The following is a 25,261-nucleotide window of genomic DNA, read 5'->3' as shown; positions in this document are numbered from 1 at the left end:
GCTCACACTGAAATAGTATTTCATGAGTTCACTAATTACTTGCCTAATCTGGATTTCTGGTTTGCAAATACTAAGTAACATTGCAACCTGTACTGTACTTAGAATGTCACTACCTCTTTAAAAGATATTTTTAAACGAAGTTGTTTTTTTTTTTTTTCCAAAACAAAATGCTGAAGTTTTAATTTTATCTGAGGTGGAGTGTGCATTGTCCTTATCTTCTAAAGAGAATCGTAAGGAATAAGCATTTCTTTTCAGCATGTGGTGGATAAGCTCAGGTTGCCAGTTACCTAGATCTAAAGGCTGAGTCATTGGTAAAGCACCACTGACACTTTTTCATGATTTTCTCTTACTCAGAAATTTACCTAGGATACAGAAAGGCAGTTTTGTGTCTCATTGCTATGTTAAATATTTATTTAAATAATTTTAAGTGAGGGAAAGGTCTGAGAGACTGGATCTAGCTTAGGGAGCTATAGGGGTCACCAGGCACGTGTGCCAGGTCTGTACTCCAAATATGAGTTTTAGATATATGTAAATTGTCACCCATATGGAGTATTAGTCTTAATTTGAACTCTGGAATCTTCCAATAAGTTAGTGTTCAGTGTTTAGAATATGTGCCAGCAAGGCACTCAAATCCAGTGCAATTACATGTTTTCTGAACAAAATAAAACCTAAACATCCCAGCCACGAGAGACATTCTTCTGGCATACCACAGGAGCCAGCATGCCCTGGGACTGCATAAATGGTAAAACACAGACCTCATTCTGCAAGGATTTAAGTTCTGAACTTTAGATGTCTGAAGTGGGTTGAGTTGAGAGAAAGGAGATAATGAGCATTTTTGTGAAGCTTTCTAAATAAATTGTCAATAGGTACCCTGAGAATTCTCTCAGGGCAAGGGCCACCTATCAAGCCAGGCTACTTGTGTCTTTTCTCTTTGTGTGTTTAGTTAGCAGCTAGACTATAATGATTTAAACATAAATTGTTTATTTGACATGATAAAATAATTTGGGATGGCATACAAGTACTTTTTTGCTTAACGTTATGACCTGTCACAGCTGTGACAGCAGTCAGGTGTTTTTGATGGCAATTAAAGTATGCTGAAGACATTTGCCAATAGCATGTAGAGAGGTCTTCTAGCTCCTGAAAATGCAGGCCATGAAGGAGGAAGTCAGTCAAGTTGATCCATGGAGTTTCTTTTCATTCGTTGTCACTTTATATAGGTTGTCATGTGGCTTCTATTGATTTTTACCTTGGGAAACAATCACTCCTTTTCCCTTAGATCTCGAGCTTGTTCCTTCTGTGGAAGCAGTAACAGAGGATGTTCCAGGGTTTTGATAAGCTCTATTATCTGTTTAATGCATGCTATATTTGACCTTAAAAATTAACAAAGGTAAGTACATGAATTGCTATTGCATGTGTTAATTAGTGAGATGTGGTCTGACTGTAGGGAATACCAATTTGTCCCTTAATTGGAGATGCAGCCTCTGAAAAATTTTTTCTACATTTCCTAGTTATGTGAAAAATTGCCTTGTTAATCAGAAGTTACAAGTTAGGCTTATTAAAGTGCCTAATATGGACTGACTGACTCTTATCATTGGGCTGTCTGCCTCTCATCTTAAGTAATTGCTGCAAATCCAGCACATCTGGATTTGAGCAAAACACCAGTAGTCTCCAAATACAGTCTGGATGGATTTGGGAACAACTTGGGGTATTTTATCTCTAGTATTCAAGACTCTGGAAATCATCATGACTGGTCACGCACAATAACAGAGTTCTTGTATTTTGTGCTTGTTTTCACTTTGCCAGAGACCAGGCTGTCATTTCCAGCACTTCTCAGCTTTGCAGGATTTCATTCAAAATCACAGTATCCCAGCATTAGCTTTGGGTATGGGTGGTGCTGCTGAAGAGGAAGTATTTTAGAGAAAGCATTTTTGGGTGATGTGAATTTTGGTTTCCCTTTAATTTGAAGGCACACATGTTGTGGATATAAAAACAGGGACAGTTTATCTTGTTCCCCATCTTGAAATTTGATTGAAGACTGCAAAAGACTTCTCATGGAAAAAACCTCTAAATGCTTGTGTCTCGGAAAGTATTCTTCTGTGTCCAAGACAGAAGTAATTTACTAATAAGAAAAATATTTCATTGTGGACAGGATACATTGTTTCTTTAATTTCTCCAGGAAGAAAGGTTTTGTAAATATATATTTGTTTCACTCCATTTGTCTTAAGTAAATCATGCATTATAACTGCAAATGCATTTTTAATTATATATTGTAAGTTGAAATACATTGTTTTTGTTTTTGAAATATACCAGTACAAACGTACAAGTAATGTACAAAAATAATGATACAGTATATTTTCTCAGGGACTTATTATTTTGAAGATTTTAATGTTTTTAAATTTAAAAATTTATTTAAAAATTATTTAAAATAAGTTTAAGCCTGTAAATCAGTAATTTACTCATTACAAAATTGTTTTATGCACTCCATAGTATCTTACATTTGTCTTATTTTGCTATTTATTTTTAGTGACTTAACAGCAGAGAAATTACTCTGTATTTTTTTGTTTTGTCTTGAGTTCTGGTGAGGGTTTTCTGAGACAATCTGAAAACTCTGAAATTCTGAAACTGCACTTAGACTAATTTTTTTGCAAGTTGCTGTCTATTTCTGGATGTCTATAATAATTATTCAGTGAAAGTGTTTTGTGTAAGTAAACAAAGAATAAGCTCTGGTCTATAGCAGTTCACAGGTGGCATAAAGCAGCAGTGACATAGGATGGTAAAGGACAAATTATTAAAAAAAATATAGCTATAACTACTAAGTACTTTGTTCCTGCTGTCAAGACACTAGTGTCAGCATTGCTAGCATAAATTACTTTTAATTTTCATTTTGGGATTTTGTTCCTTCGTGGTTTTATTTGTATATGTAATTCTATGGCTGTTTATGAATGTGGACTAATTGGCACTTTCCATTGTAAAACCCTTTTTACAGCCATAGATTCAGCCCAAAGTTTGCATGGCTCTGTCTGTTTCATACTGAATTTTAATGGGAGTTTAAAAATTCATTAATTTTTCAAGAACATGGAGATTTTTTTCTTTTTCTCCCCAATTCATGCATTTCTGCAGTTTTTAAAACAGTCACCAAATTGTAGACATATCACTTTCAGTCAAGAATTTTTATTTGGAAGGTACCTTGATGCATTCCCAGCATACCATCCATGCTCCAGCTTCTTACAGCTGTGTTTGTAGTCCAGTACCATGGTGGATTTCAGCCATGCTGGATGTAGCTGTTGGCTTGGAATTTACTGCAGTGCAGAACACAGACATGAGAGGTGACAGAAACAGAAAGCTGAAGGTTTATGTGTAGGGAGGAGGAGATTAATGATGTAGCCTAAAATAGAGGGGAATAAAGTGAAGGAGGAAGTATAGTACATGACCTAAAGAAAGAACAGCAAAGCCATAAGCAGGAGACAGAAGATGAATGGCGGCAACAAAATGGACAGGGAAGACAGTGAAAGGTCACTGGTGAGATGGAAAGTTGAGCAGGTAGGAGCCAAGACAGAAGACATACCAGAGGATATTGCTACAGCAGGAATTTAGTGGGAAAGAATTCTGAATGCATTGATCAGGTGGTCACAGGTTTGCAACAACCAGGAGTAAGAGCGGCAAAGAAGCCTAAACCCAGAAGCTGAAGCTGGGAAAGGAAGAAAGGAGAGCAGAGAAAAATGGGGACAAGAGCAGAAATGACTTAGTGCTTGGACAAACACCTCTATATGATGGAGCTGACATTTATTCCTGACTGAATGTTTCCCTATTGCTGAGCAAATACCTGTGAAACAAGGAAGCAGAGTGTTTTGTTTTCCCTGTGGCAGTCCAGCTCACACAGCAGAGATGCTTTTTTTGGTGTTACTGTTGAGTCCATTACTGGAAATCAGAGTCCCTGATTACTGCCAGCACATGGGATGGCAGTCTGGTTTGTCAATTTGTTGTTCTTGTTGCAATTCGGAACTCTCTGAAGATGCAAGGAATGATTCTAAAAATAAAACCAAAAGATCTTTAATGAGAAGTTAAGTTCTTCAGAATTGCAGCACTGCAGTAGCTAATGCAACCACAGACTGCCCTGTGTGGTTATGCACATGATAATAATAACCTGCTTATAAACAAGCTTGTGCATATGATCACGTGGATGGCAAGCTATTAAAGATTTTATGGAGTATGGAGAATGGCACAACTCGTATTTCATGCTTTGAATCTAAATATTTGTGGGAAAAGAGTAAAAAATAGTAAGTTCTAAATGCAGATTGTTTTTTTTCTTCCTGGAAGCATGGTTTGTTTGGTTTCCTATTAGATGGGCGTGTGCTAGTAAGAGTAGCTGTCTAGCTGTCCTATTATAGAGATGTGCTTTCTCTAATAAGATAGTGAAGATTTATTACCTAAAGTGTATGTAATAGATAAAATAGGAGTTTTTTTAGACATTACTGAGGGTGCAGAAATTAATGGCAATAAAGGTGCCATTTAAGTATATATGTGACTATATGTATTAAGTATATAGCAGTTTTTACTTGGTATCTTTTCAGTGACTGGCAAAGAGTTTGTAGGAATGTTATTAGGAAAGCTTGTGTAAAAATAATTTTAGGACATAATAATTTAAATACTTGGAAAAACAATTCACTTATAAAATCAAAACCCAGTATTGTGAAACTGGTCCACTACTGCATTTCGAATGAACAAGTTTCTATGGCAAAGAGAGGCATAAAAATACCTACAGTACAAGTATGGCTATAAATGTGAGTGAGAGGTGACTGTATTTCCTTTGGGGTTTAAACAATCCTCTGAACTGATAGCTTTGATTTTGCTTTGCTGGAGATTTTGTTTGTGAGTTTAAAGGTGTTGTAATCTACATGGAAGAATCGATTGCTTTTTCTCGGGTAAAATTGAAAAATACTTCTCAGTTATTTCAGATCAAGCTTTTATATACTACTGTTTCTGCAATAGAGCATTAGGAAGAGTTCTCATTTCTAATGACACTTGCATTTTTTTACCACACTGTGGCAACGTCTAAATGGATGAAATAATACCAAAGTTCAGAGCTCACAAGTGTATTCTTTTTAAAAATAGCACTAGCACAGAAACACTTCAGACCTCTCCCTTCTGTAGCATTCTCACACTTATTCTTCTGTTGGATCTATTCTAGCCTGCATTGTTCTCCTATGGCTTTCCCAATATCAGCTGTACCCTTCCTCATTGTGCTTTGAATTGTACTGCCTGATATTCTTCCTCTTGCAATTTGTGCCTTTTCTTGCTTGGAGTGCATTTACATCAGTACTCTATCACAGACAGCTGCCCATTAAGTTGGTAGTTTTTTGCTGCTGACTCAGTCTCCTACAGCTATAATATATTAAGTCAAACTGTAGTTTCATTAGCTTTATATAAGTTCAAATATACTCTCTGTGATCTCACACTTCTACCTTTTCTCCCAAATCCTGCCCATAGTTTCCCTCCTTGGCCCAGTAGTCTCTTGGCTCCTGTAATCCACCTGTAATCCATGGGTTTATCCTTTATGTACATAGCACATAAACTTGCCCCCAGTGAAATGAAAGACCTCAACTTTGTACGTGCTGTTGGCACTGTTTGTTCTATTAGTGTGACTATTCTACCTGCTCCTCCTCTATTACCCTTTACCAGCTCCTGTGCCTCTGTCTGTACTGTGCCCATTGTCACAGTATCTATCAACTACTTGGCAGGTTCCTGAGTGTGGTTTGCTGTTCTGTCCTTAAGGATAGCTAAGTGCCTATTGTACAGAATATTCTCTCTCATGTCATCGTTAGCTGTGGTCCTGTGTTTATTTCAGAATCAGGGCCGGGGAGAAGGGGAGGAGGAGAGCTGTGAATGCCCTGCATTGGGGCCATTCTTGGAAGATGACTGGGCAAAGTCAAAAGCAGCCAGAGTGCACAACTGATTCTGAGGTTAAAAAGCAGAGTTCCAAATAAATGCAGTACTATGTGGGTTTGCTTTTATATTAGTAGGCTATATTTTTTTCAAATTGATACACAATTTGAACAATAACACTGGTTTTGTATTTCCTTCGTGAAACTATTGCACAAATTCATGCATGCAAAAGTAATCATTCATACCTCTTTCTCTGTTTGAGAGATTACACATTTCTTTCTATTCGTATTCTTCCAGGTGACTTGGATTATTACTGGCTGGATCCTGCCACGTGGCACAGCAGGGAAACATCCCCTATTAGTTCGGTAAGAAATATGGAAAAAGAGATTCATAAGTAGGAATTAAAATTAAAATGTTTGCTGATTATTAAAGTTCAGAATAGATATTTTCTTGTAAAAATTGTTCCATGCAGCTTATAAGAAAAAATTATTTTGTGTATCATGGAAATTGAAATCAGAAAGAAGATTTTATTAAAATGTATGCTAGCAATTTACCTAAATTTTAAGGCAAATTTAATTATTTTATAGACTTGATAGTAGATTTCACTGCACACTACAAAAGCAGATGTGAGTGTCATGTGCCTCTGGAGAAGATAGCAGCTTTTTCTATTGAATTGGAATGGAAAAGGATCATTTAGATTTGTGTTACATAACAAAACTATCTACTACAAGTGGGTGACAGGTGTATTATCTTAAAGAACAGGATTTATGAATGCACTTTCTGGGGGTCAGAGAGTTTAAAAGTAAATATTTACTTGTATTACTAAAAGTAAGTTTTAAATGTGTAATTGTGTTGAGATTTGAATTGTATTACAGTTCTACCTGCAGACTTAGTGCTGAGTTGTTTTGTTGTTGTTTTTTTTTAAGTGTACATAAATATTTAATGAAGCTAGATTAGAACAGATACAATAACAGAAGCTTGGGTGGCATATGTAACACATCTGAAGGATGTTTGTGTCTACTGTGACATAATGATCCAGAAATTTTGTTGGTTGACAAATGTGCATCTAAATACAGGAACATGGTTCCATTTCTTTAATTCTACTGCTTGCTTTTTTAACAGCATCCAGTAACGTGGCAGCCTTCAAAAGAGGGAGATCGTTTAATTGGGCGTGTTATTCTTAACAAGAGAACAACCATGCCAAAAGAATCAGGTGCATTACTGGGGCTAAAAGTAAGTCTTAAATTGTTTCTCTGGTAAATGAAAGGAACTTCCATTGGCTTTATACCTAGAGGTCCAACCCGTTGAATCAGAGGATTCTCTTATTATATGGTCATTTGACAAAAATGTATTCCTGATTTTTATTAAGTTTTGCAAGTTATACAGACAAATTATCCTTCTATGAAGTCTTCCACATGGCAAAGGAGCTGAACCCTTTTGATTTTAAAAAGTGTGTTTATTCAGCTTCCTGTTTTCATGACTTACTCTGCATCTTGTAGTGCATTAATGAAGCCCTGCCTTTTCTAACTCTGCTGTATGCATTTCAGTCAAGTAATTAATCTCATAATCCACTTATAGAAATGCCATCCAGATGCGAGTGTTTGCACTGTCAGTGTTTTAAATACTCTCAGCCATTCAGAAAGAAACTTTGTGGAGTGACACTAAATATTTATACAAAAATTTGCAGGAAGAAAAAAAAACCTTTTAAAGCATTGTAGAGGCTATATTAAATGAAATTTCAATTAACCTCCTGGCCCCAAATTAAGATCTGTCGAGTTGATTTAAATCCCTAAATTAGTACTTTGTAGCACACCTTTAGGTTCATGTCCTTAAATTGCTGAAACACTTAAAAAGAGAGGGCTACTTCTGAAACTGGAGGGGACTAGTGTGCCAGTAAAAGATTTTTTCTCTCCATGTGTATTTTGAATTATATGGAGCTCAAAAGGTGACTGAGAGAACTTAACTTGGGTGTCTTTCTCTCCCCACTGAGAGCAAAAGAAGCAATGAGAAATGTGAAACATTCCCAGCCACTTAGGACTGAATCTGGCAGAGAGTGGACTAGTCCATGCCTACAGTTGTCTTGTAGTTCAGTCTTAGATGATGGAAATGTGAGTTGTCTGTTCTGCTCATTGTGGTGGGAGTTAAATCAGGAAAGAACCTTGTGAGCTTGGTAATGGCATGTCCTGGGTAAGAGCAATTTATCCACCTTGAAGTAGGATAAAATGTTGTGACAATACAGAAGGGAACAGCTTCAGTCTGCTGAATGTCTGGTAGTCTGTAGCACAAGGTTGCTTTTTGCTGACAGAAAGCAGTATTTTTTAATATGTGAGAAAAATTTTGGTCTAGTAGAAAATGTATATTGGAGAGCTTATCCTCAATTTTTCAAGTTTTCTTTCAAGTATGAACAAAGGCCCCCACTGATAAATTTAGCATGGAATCTTGTGCCAAGCTTGTGAGCACGTGGCCTTCTGTGTCTTCTTGGCTACACATCTTTATTAAACTCCAACTAGTTATTGTGATTGCATCATGGGGAATAATGTGTAATGAACCAGATTTCCACTGTTCCATTTTATTATAAAACTTGTTCCAGGATATTCATGACAAAAAATCCTGACTGGAGAGAGTAAGATAAAGAATGCAAGCAAGTCAGCAAAACCACATTTTCTTGGTTTAAATTTTGTTGAAAATTGAACCTCCTGAGGGCAACTTTTTTCCTGATTTTTCTGATCTCTGTATCATGCAGTCATCTTAAAAATAGCTGTCTTCAGTTCTGTTAGCAAAAGCCAGAAATTGCTGTTTTATCCTGTTTTGTGCCTGGATGAGGGTTATAGCAGGAAAAATGTTCTTGTGAACTGTTTGCCCATGTTTCACATAGAGTATTTGCTAACTTTGAAATGGCATTTGGGGTTTTTCATACATCTGGTTTGATTGCAATTTAAATTTAAGAAAATGACAGACATCTAGTTGCAAAGTACACTTTCTTGGGTATCTATTAAGAAACATTCTGCAACAAAATGAGGCACTTAGCAAACTGCACAAGATTGATTAGTCAAACATATTAAAAGGAATTTGATTAATTCTGTGTCAGCTTTACTTCTTTTCAAATAGATTTGTTCTTTTTGTATCTTAATTTTTGTCTTTAAGCCCCTGTGAAGCAGAAATTGAGAAGCTTTGCTTATGCTTATTTTAAGTTTAATTTTAAAAATAATGTGAAAAGTGGTCTCTCTATTTATGCTTGATATAATGCCTCATTTGTGGCTTGGAAACTCACAAACTGATAATTAACCAGGTTGTTGGAGGAAAAATGACAGAATTAGGACGACTCGGTGCCTTCATTACCAAAGTGAAGAAAGGTAGCTTGGCTGATGTGGTGGGGCATCTCAGAGCAGGTAAATCAATCAGCTTCATATAAAAAGTATTGTCTTTTAATTTTTGCTTTTTGTAATGCATCTGCTAATGTTGCTCATGTGATATGCTAATATTTTTAAAAGCAGGACCATGACAGAAAACTGTAGTTGCCTACATTTCTAATTTACATTTAACTCAAATTGCTTGGCTGTATTAGCAAAATGATCACTCCTGATAAGTACTGGTGCCAGAACTGAGCATCCTTGCTAATTCAGGAGCTGCTGATTATGATCCATAGAAGCAATGCAAACATTTTTTAAAAAGCTGTCTCATTGTGAAAAACAGAAGTTACTACAATTACTTCACTTGCACCATGGTGTAACCTGAGGGATGATGCACTGCTCTTGAAATGGACTTCATTTGTCCTTATTTCACTGTGAATTACAAATAAAAATGGAAAACAGCCCAAGAAAATTAACTTAAAAGTTTTCGTTTGTATATATATATATATATACATATACATATGTATATATATATACTCAGTTACAGTGTATATATATATGTACACTCAGTTACTCAGGCTGTGCTGTTGGCACTTTTGAAGCTTCTAAATGAAGTGAGAACTCTACACAGCAGTTATTTTCAAAAGCACTTCTAAGTGGTTTATATTTTCACCATGGCTCTAAGCAACTACTTTCTAAGTCTTGTCTTAGCCAACCAAAGTCTTTGCAATGCCTCCTTGGGAATCCAAAAGCTCTGATGAAAACTTGTATGAATTTAGCATAATTGCATGAAACAAATAGTAATAAAGAAGTAGAAAAGATTATAAGCCCCTAAAAATAACCTACTTTGTTTTGGCATTGATTGTTTGGCTTTTTTACCAAGCCAATATAAATGGGGTTGATGATAACACCAATTATTATAAATGTTTGTTAGGTTTTAACTGCAGATTCTAGTTACAGAAAATAATTTTCTCTCCACTCATCTTGAACTATCTGGGGTAAAATATTACATTTCTATGCCTGGACTACTTTGTTTTTAAGACAAGGCTATTTTTAGTTTCTAAATATATTTTAGAGCTGAAATAATTTAATGGAAAAAATAAGTTCTGTGAATGTTTTCTATGAACAAAAGTCTGCTTTCCTATTATATGAGACTAAAACACAATAAGAGGCATGGGTGAGTCCTTGGTGTTAGGAAAACATACTTTTTTACCTTTATGAAAATCCTCAAAAATTTAGCTAGTTGATAAATCTTTGAGTAATTGTATAAATGTCATAAATTTTAATTAATAAATTACACCCGTACTAGTATGTTAAACTTGCAAAACAACATTTTCAAGCACTCATGATTCAAGGAGTTAACATCAAAAGGGTTTTTTATGCCAGTTCTGTTGATGCTGCTGCTAGCAACAGCATTAGTAGTCCCTTTAAGATAAAAATAAAACAAAAAGCAACTGGTTTTCTTCACAAGCCATTCTGCCAAAATCTCTCAGTGATAGCTGACAATCTTTCAGAAAGCTCCAGACAACTTCACAAAAATGAACCATTCTCTAAAATAATCCTGCATCAAACAAGATAACTACAAAGTTATTACATGGAATGATACCTCTAAAACAGCATACAGCCAGGCACCAGTCACTATTATAATGTACTTCTCTAATTTCTCCTTTTAGTCAAAGGAATAAAGGACTATAGCTTGGAATATGAAATTTTGCATAAGGAACAGAATAGCCCAGTGCAAAACCACTAGAAGCCGATTAACTTGGCAGAAAAGTTTCTGGATTAGTTGGAGGACAATAAGTTGAACATGAGTCAGCAAAATGCCCTTTCAGTCATGCACAGTTCTGTACTAGGAGGACTGTCACCAGTCCTGGGGCAGGGAGGTGGTTGTTCCCTCCATGCAGTGCTTGTGAGGCTGTTTCTGGACTGATGTGTACAGTTTAATTTCCTTTAGCTTAAGATACCATCAAATGGGACTAGGTTGTGCCAAAGGAGAGAGAGCTGATTATGAATCTAGAGCATCTCCCAGCATAGCTGGGAGAATTGTGTTTGTGCAGATGAGCAAAGGAAAAACTATGGGAGGGTCTAGTTCTTGTTTTCACTTGGCCTGTGGGAAGCTGCAGGGAGACAAGAGCCAGACTGTTGTGAGAGGTACACATTGATCACAAAGGGAGCAATGTGCACAAACTGGAATGAAGGAGAACCTGGTTGAGAAAATATTATTCTTCCTGTATCTAGAGAGGATAGTTAAGGCTTGAAAGAGATTTCCCAGACATGTTACGTATCCTTCCTTTGATTTAACCAAATCTCATCTGGTCAAATCCCTGAGCAAGCTGGTCTGTCATATGATGATTGCCCAACTTTGAGAAGAATCATAGAATCATAGAATAGAATCATAGAATCGTCTGGGTTGGGAGGGACCTCTGAGATCATCAGGTCCAACCCTTGATCCACTACCACTGTGGTTACCACTGAGTGCCACATCCAATCTCTTTTTAAATATCTCCAGGGATGAAGAATCCACTACTTCCCTGGGCAGCCCATTCCAATGTCTGATCACACCCTCTGTAAAGAAATTCTTTCTAATATCCAACCTAAACCTCCCCTGGCACAACTTGAGACCGTGCCCTCTTGTCTTGCTGAGAGTTGCCTGGGAAAAGAGACCGACCTCCCCCTGGGTACACACCCTCCTTTCAGGGAGTTGTAGAGAGTGATGAGGTCTCCTCTGAGCCTCTTCTTCTCCAGGCTGAACAGCCCCAGCTCCCTCAGCCTCACCTCACAGGACTTGTGCTGGAGTCCCTTCACCAGCCTGGTTGCCCTCCTTTGAACCTGCTCCAGCACCTCAAGCTCCTTCATGAACTGAGGGGCCCAGAACTGGACACAGTACTCGAGGTGTGGCCTCACCAACGCTGAGTACAGGGGCAGAATCCCTTCCCTGGACCTGCTGGCCACACTGTTCCTGATGCAGGCCAGGATGCCATTGGCCTTCTTGGCTACTTGGGCACACTGCTGGCTCATGTTCAGCTTCCTGTCAATCCAGACTCCCAGGTCCCTCTCTGTCTGGCTGCTCTCCAGCCACTCTGTCCCCAGCCTGTAGCGCTGCTTGGGGTTGTTGTGGCCAAAGTGCAGGACCCGGCACTTGGCCGTGTTAAACCTTATCCCGTTGGAATCAGCCCAACTCTCCAGTCTGTCCAGGTCCCTCTGCAGAGGCCCCCTTGCCTTCCAGCTGATCGACACTACCCCCTGCTTAGTGTCATCTGAATTTGCTGATGATGGACTCAATCCTCTCATCTAAATCATCAATAAAGCTATTAAACAGAACCGGGCCCAATACTGATCCCTGGGGGACACCACTAGTGACCGGCCGCCAACTGGATGCAGCCCCGTTCACCACCACTCTCTGGGCCCAGCCCTCCAGCCAGTTCTTAACCCAGCACAGGGTGCTCCTGTCCAAGCTGCGGGCTCCCAGCTTTCTCAGGAGGATGCTGTGGGAGACGGTGTCAAAGGCCTTGCTGAAGTCCAGGTAGACCACATCCACAGCCTTCCCCTCATCCACCAGGCGGGTCACCTGATCATAAAAGGAGATCAGGTTGGTCAGACAGGACCTGCCTTTCCTAAACCCGTGCTGGCTGGGTCTGATCCCCTGTCCATCCTGTAGGTGCTGTGTGATTGCCCCCAGGATGATCTGTTCCATGACCCTGCCAGGCACTGAGGTCAGGCTGACAGGCCTGGAGTTTTCTGGGTTCTCCTTCCAGCCCTTTTTGTGGATTGGCGTGACATTCGCCAACTTCCAATCATCTGGGATGTCCCCAATGAGCCAGGACTGTTGGTAGATGATAGAGAGAGGCTTGGCGAGCTCTTCTGCCAGCTCCCTCATCACCCTTGGGTGGATCCCATCTGGTCCCATAGACTTGTGGGGATCCAAGCAGCTCAATAGGTCACTGACTGTTTCCTTCTGGATAACAGGGGGGCTGTTCAGATTCTTGTCTCTTTCTATAAGAGATTGGAACTAGCTCCCAATCCCAATTAGTACTTTAGAAATCAATTAAAAAATTCAGATATTTGCAGCATAGGTCTAAAAACTTTCCATCTCTTCTGAACATGCATCTGAATGGACAGCTTTGTGCGGATATCTTGGTTATCTTAAACATTTTCAACATAACATGTCAAAAAGCTCCTCGACCAGCTTTAGGCTCTTATAGTGGGGCTTAAGACCAGGGAGTTCATCTGATGTCAATCTGCAGCAGAGTATCACTGGATCACAGAATGGTTGAGGAAGTTAGGGTCAGCTAGAGCAGGCTACACAGGCCCATGTCCAGTTGTGTTTTGCATGTGTCTTATATTTAGTTATCTTGGTGACACTTTGATTTTAATTAAAATCTCTTATTTCATAGTAAAAATGACAGGTGCTTTGCACAAGTGGTATCTTTAATATGTTTTGCAGACACATACGGTATTTCTTTTCTGAGAAAGGAGCCTTGATAATGTCTCAAACCTTTTTGGGCTTCAGCACAGCTTTCTGATTGATTTTGGGCAATGTTATTTGGTTGTGTAAATTTTGTAAATGTTTTTCACTTCTTTCTAAAAGAATATGGAAATGACAATCTTATTTTTAAATTCAAGGGGACGAAGTTCTAGAATGGAATGGTAAACCCTTGCCTGGAGCTACAAATGAAGAAGTTTACAACATTATTTTAGAATCCAAATCAGAACCTCAAGTTGAAATTATTGTTTCAAGACCAATTGGGTAAGGCTAAAGACTTGCTTCTTAAGCACAGTTATTACTTCTACTAATGGGACTTCTTAAAGGGACTATTTGTGAATTCATTATTTTTTATCTCTTAATAATGGAATATGATTCACATTCTATTATTGATATTCTGTGGGTTGCATTTTTTTCTCTGGCATTTGCAATCTGGGATCTTTACAATGATATATATAAATGCTGTTTCTAGTATGGTCCAAGTACTGACGAGGGGTTTTTTGCCAAGTGGAAAAGGAAAATTGCTGGATCGAGTGGACCTGTGCATGAGAAAATAATTGTTTTTCAGGCTTTTAGATTAATTAAATTGGAATAACTTCTGCAAGTATCATAAGCAGAAGAAAATATCAGCAAACGTTGAACACTGCAGGATTTTAGTCAGTCGATGCTAGTAGGATTTTAAGCAGGCATTCTTTAAGAGCTAAAAAAAGAAAAATAAAATCTCTTAATTGAAGGCTGTATTTAGCCCTAAATTATTATATTGTCAAAATAAAAAAGGGAAATCAAAGTACCTTCATAAATATGAAGGTAATTTTTTCTTTAAAAATTAGCATTCGTGTATTATGCTTCTTTTATTTATTATAAATCCAGTTTTGGGGGCTTCTGATTGCAATACTGGTATTATCAATTTCCCAAATAAACCTCAGAAAGATAATAAAATCTGATTTGGTAAGATTAGTGGGTTTGACCCTGCATTTGTGATAATAATTTCAGTGATATTCTGCACTCCTTCCTTGAACACAACCCTGTTGGGGCCATTTTAAGCTAAGTTTCTAAAACTTAGAATATGAATAGGAATATGGATTGAATATGCTTCGTATATTGTAAATTAACATATTGTGGAATAAAGCCACATGATTAACAATAAACTGTGACTCATCGCTAGTTTTAAAAAATAATAATTTAAAAGGTTTTAAATCTCTCTGTAATTTGTCACCTTCCCAGAGTTCACGTGCACTCACTGTAGGTCTTTACATACCACTACCATGTAGGCAGATTGTAAACTCTTTCCTATTTGTGAATGCCTGATTGTTTCTTTTTTGAATTTGCTAGATTTTATCCTTGTTCTAAGATTTATCTGACTCAAACATGAAAATTTTTCAGTTTTAGAAACAGAAAATACTATTAAAGTTCTTTCTGACTAAAATCTTCTACTTTACATTTGTTTCACATCAGCTTTTAATGTTTGATTTTGTCCCTACTGTGCAAATGTAGCTATATTTTGCAAAGGAGATTACCCTGATAATGGCAATAATTATTAAAAGTACTTGAATAATAATAAAATTTGTTCCTAATTCTAGCTAGGAGTTCTACCTCCTAATGGAAAACAAAAGCTTAATGCAATAATAGTGGTTGTTAAAAGCTGAAATTACCATCCATCTGGAGACTAGGGAGGAGTAGAAGTCTCATTGTATATTCTTCAGTCAGATGAATTAGGAGACATTCCTAACTTAAAATTTTAAATACATTCCTATATCTTTGTAGTTCAAAATAAAATTGATGTCTAGTTTTTATGTTTAATTCATCTGAAAAGAAACGTTTCTTCTGAACCTGATTTGAACTCTGTCTTGACTGAGGAAAACCTGAAAATTGATTTGTGTAACTGACGTAAAAAGAAAGTGCTAGATAAGTTATTTTAAATAACGAGTTGTAGAGATATTTATTGCTATTGGTATATCTGCAAATGTTGCATATCCTTAAGCTTTTAACATCACTTCAATATTGAACCATTTGAATTATTTTAGTTTATGAATTTGATAAATCCAATAGTTTAAAAAAATTAAGTACATGGTGACCACCTTCCAGTGATGTATTCTTGAAAAAAATTGAGAGAAAATGCTGTATCTGTTCAATAGAATGTGAAGGACATTCAAAATCCAAAAACGTTTCTGAATCTGAGCAGTGAATTTTACACTAAAAAGTACACCCAGAAATAGTACTGATAAAATGTAAAGTTTTGCTTTGGGTGACCCATACTTTTTTGTTGGGTTTTTTCCCCCCTAACCACAGGCAAAACTAGGGCACTGTAGATTGTATCTGTATTTAAAGACAAATGCAGTCTTAGCATTGAGATTTTTGCATACTATAACACCATTGTTCTTGAAGATTTGTGTCCTACAGGTTCAACCTTTTGGAGAATAGCAAATAAATATCATAAAACTACTAGAGCATATGCATTTGAATTTAAAGTTATTTTCTTTCTCTAGCAATAATGAGTCAAAGTCCTGTTGTTTTGCATCAGATTGGGATATTCTTGTCTGTCATCTTAAAAGAGTAAAAAATGTTGGGTATTGCACAATGAAGGGAATCCCGATATTAACAAAAAAGAACACACTAAACAGGATTTCATCTTAATTTATTTCCTTATTTTTAGAAATAATTATAATCTATGTAAATTGAATTTCATAATGTAAAATAGTTTTCTTGCTCTAACAGATTACTTTCCCCACTCCCTGAGCCTTTTCTTCTCTTGTTATGCAGACTATGTGATTATTTCAAATTTTGTGCCAGGGAATTTTATTTAATCCAACAAATCTAGTGTATAAAAGTTTTGTATTTACTTTTGGTGCTTCCTCAGCAAATTCAAATGCTTGATACAGCAGTAAGTGGTAATCCATTACACCTAAAATTCCCATGAGGAAATAGGTTCCCAAAAGACCATAAAAATGATACTTTGTCTGAATAATCTAAGTGTTTTCATCTCTCAATATTAATAATGCAAATAATGTACCAGCACTTTTAATGGTCTCTATTTAAAAATTCCTAGCATATTAGGTTTAAAAAGCCCAGATATGACACAGCTTGTCCTAACTGAGTAATGGGAGGACTATAAAGCCCACAAATTAGATGACTGCCAGATACAAAATTGATGTCTAAACAATTTGCTCAGTCTTGTAAATTTTGATCCTTGTGTCTACCAGCAAATGTAATTTTGAATAATGGATAATTATAGGATGTTTATTGGGGAAAGATGTGAAACATGTAACACTATTAGCAGATGAAGGCATAAAAACAATAAACAGTATAACCACAATAGTACCTTAAAATCTCCATAGAAACTAATTGATGCTAATGATTGTAACGCAAGGTAGATAAGAAATCTATAAAAAGTACAATTAATGGGTTGGCTATCTAAATATGAGGGGAAGAATTACCTATGAATATGCATATAATACAAGAGGCAGTTATCATAAAACAGCATAGAAAATCCTCTGGCAGAACACTTTTTGGAGAAGAAACCTGGCATGGTAACCAACTCACCCTCTCTTGGTGAGATTATGGGACAGTGCAGGTAAAACAAATGCTTTTTCATTTGCCTCTGTTTTCTTTGTCAGATATTTAGTTACCTTTTGCATGGATGTCCACAGATAGTATTGCCAAAATTTTTCTCTGCTATAAATCAGCTCCTGTATGCAAGGACTGGTTACTTCTAGTTACTTCTAGTTACAATCTAGTTCCTTGCAGGAAGGTTAAATCTCCATCACAAACCAGGCAGTGCTGAATTTCAGAGAGAAGCTCAAGGAATGTAATAAGTGCAAACTACACATTGATCTACAGGTTCTGATGGTTTATAAGGGGGAATAATTTTGGAAATAGGAGGGTGAGCCCTAGGTGCAGGTATTCTGTGTTTAGGTCACTAGAGGAACCTAAGGAGTTGTGGATTACAAAAACATTTGAATTTGTTTTGTCTTCAGTCATCGAGCTGTTGGCTATAGCCCCCAGAGAAACTGCAGCTGGTTCCGTGCTTTACAAAACAGTGATCCTCATGAACCATATATGTTTGCAATTTAATCTCAAGTTATAGTTTAGTTTAGTTTAATTTATGTATTCATTAAGGTGTGGAAGGATCCCACAAAACCTTTGCCTTTCATGGTAGTGCTAGAAAGACAAAACTTGATGTCAACAGCTCTTTACTGGAATGTGCCTGACTTTTCTGATATTCTGATATAAAAATTTTTCTGATATTCTGATATAAAAATTTAGTTATTTTCTTAATTCTTACTTCGTATTTACCATTTGCTGTGAATATTCTAACTCATGAGGTTTCTACTCTTTCTTCTGGCAAAGTTTTTTTTTTTTGTAAATAATAATGTTCGAATATCTTCTGCAATCTTAAACAGCATGCTATGCAAAACTAATGCTCTTACCTAACAAGCTTTGTATTATAGTTTCTTTTTGGAACTTCAAATCTTCAATTAAAATGCCAATGTTTAAAAAGCTCATGCATTTATTTAAGTCACTCCATATATATATACCAGAAATACCCACATTTTCTTGTTGGCAGGTGATATTTAAAAATAGTTATGTGGAGTAACAAATTTTAAATATGGACAGAATCACAGCTTTGGATTATTTCTTGTTCATGTTTAAATCAACAGCAGAAAGTAGATCTTTTGCAGAGCTTGTTAAGATATGATGTCACAATTTTGGTGATCAGGACTGTATTGCATACTTAATTTCTTGGTTTCTTAGCTTTTTGTGTCATGTAGTTCTCTGTGGAGCAGTACTTAATGAAGAAAAATATATTAGGGAAGGAAAGATTTCCTGCTAATAATTACATATATACACACATATACATATACATTATATATGTACATGTATAGGCTGTGTATTGTTCTATGAAGATTTCCTGAGGCAGAATTAACTCTAATATAGTGATGATGGACAAGGTGGGTGGGAAAGCTGACAAATAACAATTTTATGCAAACCATGCATTTTGTCAGAAGCTGAAATTTATACTCTAGCTTCCAATGCTCCACTCAGCTATCATAAGAATTGCAAAATACATAAAAAACTATAATTTAAGTTCCTTCCTGTCTGATGAGTAAAGTCTTAACAAAGATCTGATTGAGTCTGTTATTTACTATAACCTGGAGAGGACTTCTGTATTACCAGTTCTAAGTGAGGAAAATACTATTGACTTGACCATTTGTTAAACCATGCAGGAGTAATGAAACTTGAGAGAATAGGCTGCACTTTCCAAGTTGAAATACTTCTTTCACATAGGAGCCCTCATTTAGGTAACCTACATAGGATACTGTCAAAAACAATTTTATATTGCATAAAAGTGTTTATATTCTAGTGCAAGAAAACATGACAAAGCCAATGTATTGAACAGAAAAATTGGCTTGCATATGCTAAATAAATATTTCAGACTGATGAGACTTGCCCTGGAAACTTAAGGGAGAACGTGTCAAAAGGAGGAAGACTGCACAACAGAGCTGCTGTGCAACACATCATTAATCTCTTTATATTTTTGTGAAGCAGTACTATGTCAAGACTAAGTAATGTGATTATATTTCCATGAGTTTGGGGAAACCTCATTACTCTTGGATTATGAAGTCAAAGTAAAGTGAGGCATGTGGAGTGATCAAAAATGTAAAATGATGCAAGACATGAATTGGGAGCTGAAATAGGCTTTGCAGGACATGAAAAGCAAATTTAAGACTAATTGATTAGTCACATTTACATTAATTTTCTGACTTGAGTCTCTTTTTCAGAAGTGACTTTTATACATGAGGGAGTCTTAATTTTATTGAGTCAGTAAGAGTGTGCTTCACTGAATAGAAATGTCTGAATACCATTAAAATGCTAAGCTTTAGCCTTAAAATCTTGTATATGTTCATCAGAAATGTTATTGTAGTTCCAATTTTGGATTATTTCATGGAGATGAATAAGTTTTCAAGTAATTCACTGGAGATCTTTGTTTCCATTTTGCTCTTCTGGTGCTTTGCTATTATTTGTGCCATAGCAGTCAATTCTTGCTCTTGCAATGTGTTTTCAATGATCACTGAAAAAAGAAGAGGCAGGAGCTATCATCATCATGATTTTGATGGAAGAGTAAATTGGTTGGTGACAAAATTCTGATATAAATATGTGAACTTAATCAGTTTGAATTTACATATGCCTGTATATGAGCTGGGTATGTGTATGTCAGAAACTGTCTACATTGAGTTGAAACATAGTTTGATTTTGGTTTTTTCAGCCTCTAAAGAAATGCATTATTCTTTTGTTTGTTTCACACTGCTAATGTTATTTGCCTTTTCTTTTTATTATTTTAAGACATTTTCATCGGTTTCATTCTGTGACCTCCTTGAGACGTTTGTATAAAACTTACTAGTGAGTTAATCTCTGTCTTATTTTTTTGATTTTTTTTCCTCCATAAATTAGTTGAACATTCATAGCTACACTACCTTTTAGCACCTTTCTCTCTCTAAAAGCTCTCTAGCTTTACTGTTCTGGTTGTAAAAATACTGTGAAATTCATCCCCTTTCTTTCCTTGTAACCCACTAGAGTAGAAACAGATCTATAGTTCTAAAAAAGCGTCCCAGAAACATACTTGTTACAGAAGCAGCTCATCTTTGTTGTTTCTAATTACTGTGCCTTTATTCATGTTTTAGTGATATTCCACGGATTCCTGAGACTTCTCATCCCCCATTAGAGTCTAGTGAGTACATGCCTTCTTCCTTTCACTGTGGTCCTGTACCCAGCACAACCATTTTGGTGATGAACTTTCTGAAAGATGAGCACTGGGAGACTGCATTGGCTCAGAGGTTTTTGCATGACTAAATGAACTTGCACCTTGGTCTCGTATGTTAAATTCAAAGCAATATAGACTTGATTAAAAGCTATACAGGTTTCAAATATTAGCAAAATTTTATTATTTTCTTCTATATCTTGTGTTGCTAGTACTGTACTTATATACATGCTGTAGCCCAAAGCAGTAATTTACTTGCCCTGACATAAGAGAGAAAACAGATACAAGGGATTGCCAAAGCTACAAATGATGTCAGTATTTTACCTCCTGCACCATCCAGTGCAAGTCCAGTGTTGTTGTTTCTCTTTTTCCTAACAAGAAAATGTTGTTTCTGGGAACTTTTTGTGTAGCATTCTTCAGAAGAACGGTTTTCTTTTTAACTATCTCACTTTAATGGTGTCAGCTAGAGTGTGTGAGGGCCAGGGATCCTGGTTCTTTCTCATCTGAGCCTTGTCTGAGATGCAACCAGAAACCTTCCCTGGGACAGCATTCTGTGGAGCCACTGAGTGCTGTTACACCTGTCACAAGCTGATGCCATTTATGAGGTGTCTGCTTCTCTGGTGGAGAACTGCTGATGTCCAGCACATGCTGGAGCACTCTCCATGCCAGATGCATGTCCTGCATACCTTCTGGTGTGCAAGCTCTTTGGAAGTTAAAATTTCAGAGGCTACTGGGAGTATAATCCACACAATAGATGTTGGTTTTGTGCTCTGTGATTTGAGATCATAGAATCATAAGACAGTTTGAGTTAGAAAGGAAATGTGTAATTCTGTCAGAGGACAATATTTTTATTTAAAACAATTGCTGTTGTTTGTCACTGCAATATGAGGAACACATTTTATATGTTGCTTCAAAAAAAAAAAACAAAAAAAAAAATCCAACCAAACAAAACCAAACCAGAATGGCAGGCTTGATTTGAGGCAAGGGTATCCAAACATCTGCATCAGTTTAAAATCTTTTTACATATTAATCCAGTTAAATTTTTTATAAATATGTTTTATGCAATTAAACAAAAAAGCAAATCATAAGTTATCTAAATACACTTTAAAAATTTTGGCAAGTTCATATGTTTCTCATGTATTTTTAGGTTCAAGTTCTTTTGAATCTCAGAAGATGGAAAGGCCTTCAATTTCTGTTATATCTCCGACCAGTCCTGGAGTGCTACGGGATGCTCCACAAGTCCTACCAGGGCAGCTTTCTGTGAGCATATTTTGTTTTTCCCTGAGTTCTTAATTAAAATCCAAGAAGTGCTGGTCCCTCAGCCTAATATCTGTTGGGAGATCAAGAGAAATGTCTGCTGTTGGTAAAGACTAACATCTTTCAAATGTTTTTAAGACCCCCTATTCACATTCACAAAACATCACTGTAATCATAGCAGAGGTAAAGGATTATTATCTTAATACACTAAAGAGCACAGGAATTTATACTGAGAGGAACCCATAAAAGTGACTTTTGCCTTGTCATCCTGTACCCTCTGCATAGGAAATTGTCACTCTTCTGTATAGGTGCCCAGTAATTCTCAGATAGCAGGCATAGTACCACTTTATCTTTTTTTATGGGAACACATAAAGAACTGTGCATTTGTTCAGTAGTGCACTGTTCAGTAGTGCATTTTCATTTAGATACACTTTACATCCTGAAACTTTCTGTAAAAGTAATTGAAGCTGTGCATTAAGTATACTGTTATTAGCTAGACCTTGTTTTATATTTTTTTAAAATTATTATTATTATTGATCATATTAATTGCTAAGTAGGCTCAAAAATGTCTTCTTTTTATGATTCTCCTAAGAAAGGATTTATCTGTGTATCATACTTTCCATAAGGACATACCCAAGTTGACAACTCAGAGCAGATGCATTTCAACTACACCTTGAATGAAAGTGCAGTCAGGGCTTCCTATCTGAATGTAGCTTATAAGTTTCAGAGGTAAGACATATGCTGGTTTAAATGCACTTACACATACAAGATTATACAGTGGGTACAGTAAACATTGTAATTATAATCAAACATCACCATGTTATTCAGGAGTGGTCTTTGGATTATGCCATCATCTTTTCCATATAACCTAACTAAATATTAAGAGATGTGGAATAGATATATCTGATTGTGTCTTGGAAAGAAACAATAAATATTTTTTCATTGTGGTGATGTGATACCACATGAAAATTCTTGTTTTTTCTCCATTTTCAGTAATGTTTTCTGGTAACTTGATTCTTGTAGGTTAAACTGTGGTACGACAAAGTGGGACATCAGTTAATAGTAAATGTTCTGCAAGCAACAGATTTGCCACCAAGAGTAGATGGACGCCCCAGGAATCCCTATGTAAAAATGTATTTTCTTCCAGACAGAAGGTAGTAGTTTTTCAGTGTAGAAAACTGTGTTGAAATTTACCATGTATTAAATCAAGATATAAATGAATGCTTATGAATTAAATTCCCTTAAATATTTTTTTTTTGTTAGCCTAATTATAAGAAAAAATGTGCTTTAGTTGTGCAAGTCAGTATCAGGTTAACTCTGGACTTTTGGATTACTTAACTGTGATCAACTGTACAATTTACAACAAATATTTGTGTTTCAGTGATAAGAGCAAAAGGAGGACCAAAACAGTCAAGAAAAGTCTAGAACCAAAATGGAACCAAACTTTTATCTACTCACATGTACATCGTAGAGATTTTAGAGAACGAATGCTTGAAATAACTGTATGGGATCAGCCAAGAGTACAAGAAGAAGAGAGTGAATTTCTTGGAGAGGTGATACAGACAGTCACATTTCTCCTCAGTTTTTTGTTTGGTTTTGAATAGATATGCATATGTATTTTATATATGCATTTTTGTGTGTGCACCTAGAAAGTAAAATTAAAACCTGATAATTTTTCTACTAGATTCTTATAGAGCTGGAGACAGCACTTTTAGATGATGAACCACATTGGTATAAACTACAGACTCATGATGAATCTTCACTACCTCTGCCTCAGCCATCACCTTTCATGCCAAGAAGACATGTTCATGGTGGAGAAAGCACTAGCAAAAAATTACAGAGTAGGTCCAAATTCCATTTGTGTCTTTTAATTTGAAATTAGAAATGCTGGATACGGTGTAATGGTATTTAACTTCCATCTACAAGATAAAAATATTATTTAATAGTCTTTAAGTATAATGAAAATGTGTGGTTCAAGAGAGATACAACTTTATGACATTATGTATGAAATGGCAGCCTTACACCTGTGATGCTTAACTGAAGTATGGGAAACCTGTTGGAATTGTTTTGGTTTTCACTAGCAAAAGATAATTGTTCATTTTTTCCCACTAATTTCCTGTTAAACAGAAATATTAATTAATCATTATTGATACTTTAAAAAGTAATTAAAATAATGGTTTTGTAAAAAAAAAAAAAAATGCAAAAAGCCCTTTATGGCTTTTAAGGCTTAAAACCATTTTTCATTGTAAAATTAGTCTCAAATTTCAATATGCTTATTATACAAACAGTTGAAAAGTGTACTTTTGCAAAAAAAGAAATGCTTTACTCGTATTTCACAGGTACAGTTGTTTTCATGAGTGATTTCAGGTTTGTCTGAGGCATATCAAAGTATTGAATGTATTGAAATATTTTAATATTGTAGCTTCTCTGTTCATTTAAATTATTTTCAGATTTACATATAAATATGGACATAAGGGAATATTTTAAAATACTTTTCCAAGCTATTTTTCTGTTAAACATGGAAGTTATTCATGCCAGCCAATGCATAGGAAATTGGTACACATTTAGGAATGAACTATAAAAATGTAATACTGCTGTTATTGCTGCCTGAGGATATATATAGAGTGAGTAAATTATGTTAGCTTTCATGAGATATTCTTCTAAAATCTGGCAGTGCTGTTTCCTCTTCCCCTCTCTCACCATATGCTGCCACCTCTCCTTTCCTGTTCAGCAAGCTGATTCAGCTTACTCACTGAAATAACACAAAAGTATTATTTTTGTTGTCCGAGTTAACTTTTTGCTGGCTTAGTGAGATAAACTGTCATAGTAAGAAGATTGCTGAGGACTTGAGGGGAGGAGAATGGGAGAGGAGGCTGTAGAAGCTTTAAGATGCCAAATTGGCTCAGTCACTGCAGGTTAGTTCACCTCCTCTATTGTTTCAACTTAAAATCATCATTTTCATTTCAGTAGTATGTTAAATGAACATATTTTTACATTTTATAACTCAAGCAGATGTTCAGGTATTTGTTTACCTTACTGTTGTGCAGGATCTCGGCCAATCAGTGATAGTGACATCTCAGATTATGATGTTGATGATGGTATTGGAGTTGTTCCTCCAGGTGCGTGGGTGAACAGCATGGTCCTGCTTTCTTCTTTTGCTTCTTTTTTCTTTTCTTTCCTTTCTTTTCTTTTTCCTTTTTTTTTTTTTTTTTTTTTTCCTTCCCCTATAACATTTCAGACTGTTTTGGAGAATGCATTGTGGAAAAAACAGTTTTTCTGATTGGTACTTGTTTTAAATAGTGGTGAATGAAAAGACTTCTTTTACAAATCATTCTTAATATGTGAACCACTGGATGGTTCAAATTTTTTAACAACGTACCCTGTAATGTTCCAACCATTATTTACAACATAAATTAAATTTTAAAAAATTATAAATCTTAAAATAGTAATTAAGATTTCAATATTTATTGCAAGCATTTTCTTATCTTGCTTTTTGCTTGAAACTTAGATATAATGCAGTCTCCCATATAT

General features: G+C 36.0%; 1 protein-coding gene across 21 annotated transcripts in view; it reads left to right on the top strand.

Annotated features, from left to right (window-relative positions):
* RIMS1 (regulating synaptic membrane exocytosis 1) overlaps nt 1-25,261 on the top strand; it is a 306,200-nt gene that overhangs the window by 165,961 nt on the left and 114,978 nt on the right. For 14 of the 21 annotated variants that reach the window (XM_030448774.1, XM_030448773.1, XM_030448768.1 and 11 more), the window contains exons 1-9: nt 7,066-7,116; nt 9,173-9,272; nt 13,857-13,980; nt 20,397-20,443; nt 21,621-21,733; nt 22,754-22,884; nt 23,112-23,283; nt 23,415-23,571; nt 24,778-24,849. In XM_030448774.1, coding sequence (XP_030304634.1) covers nt 7,081-7,116; nt 9,173-9,272; nt 13,857-13,980; nt 20,397-20,443; nt 21,621-21,733; nt 22,754-22,884; nt 23,112-23,283; nt 23,415-23,571; nt 24,778-24,849 — 952 coding nt within the window. In that variant the 5' untranslated portion in view covers nt 7,066-7,080. Of the gene's footprint in view, nt 1-6,180; nt 6,249-7,005; nt 7,117-9,172; nt 9,273-13,856; nt 13,981-20,058; nt 20,116-20,396; nt 20,444-21,620; nt 21,734-22,753; nt 22,885-23,111; nt 23,284-23,414; nt 23,572-24,777; nt 24,850-25,261 lie in introns of those variants that run through there. The other 7 variants (XM_030448756.1, XM_030448755.1, XM_008502285.2 and 4 more) reach the window with 4 other exon arrangements.

Source organism: Calypte anna, chromosome 3 (genome assembly GCF_003957555.1).
Source record: "Calypte anna isolate BGI_N300 chromosome 3, bCalAnn1_v1.p, whole genome shotgun sequence".
Taxonomy (NCBI): Eukaryota; Metazoa; Chordata; class Aves; order Apodiformes; family Trochilidae; genus Calypte; species Calypte anna.
Note: the sequence above shows the minus strand (reverse complement) of the source record. Positions and strands in the feature narration are given on the sequence as shown.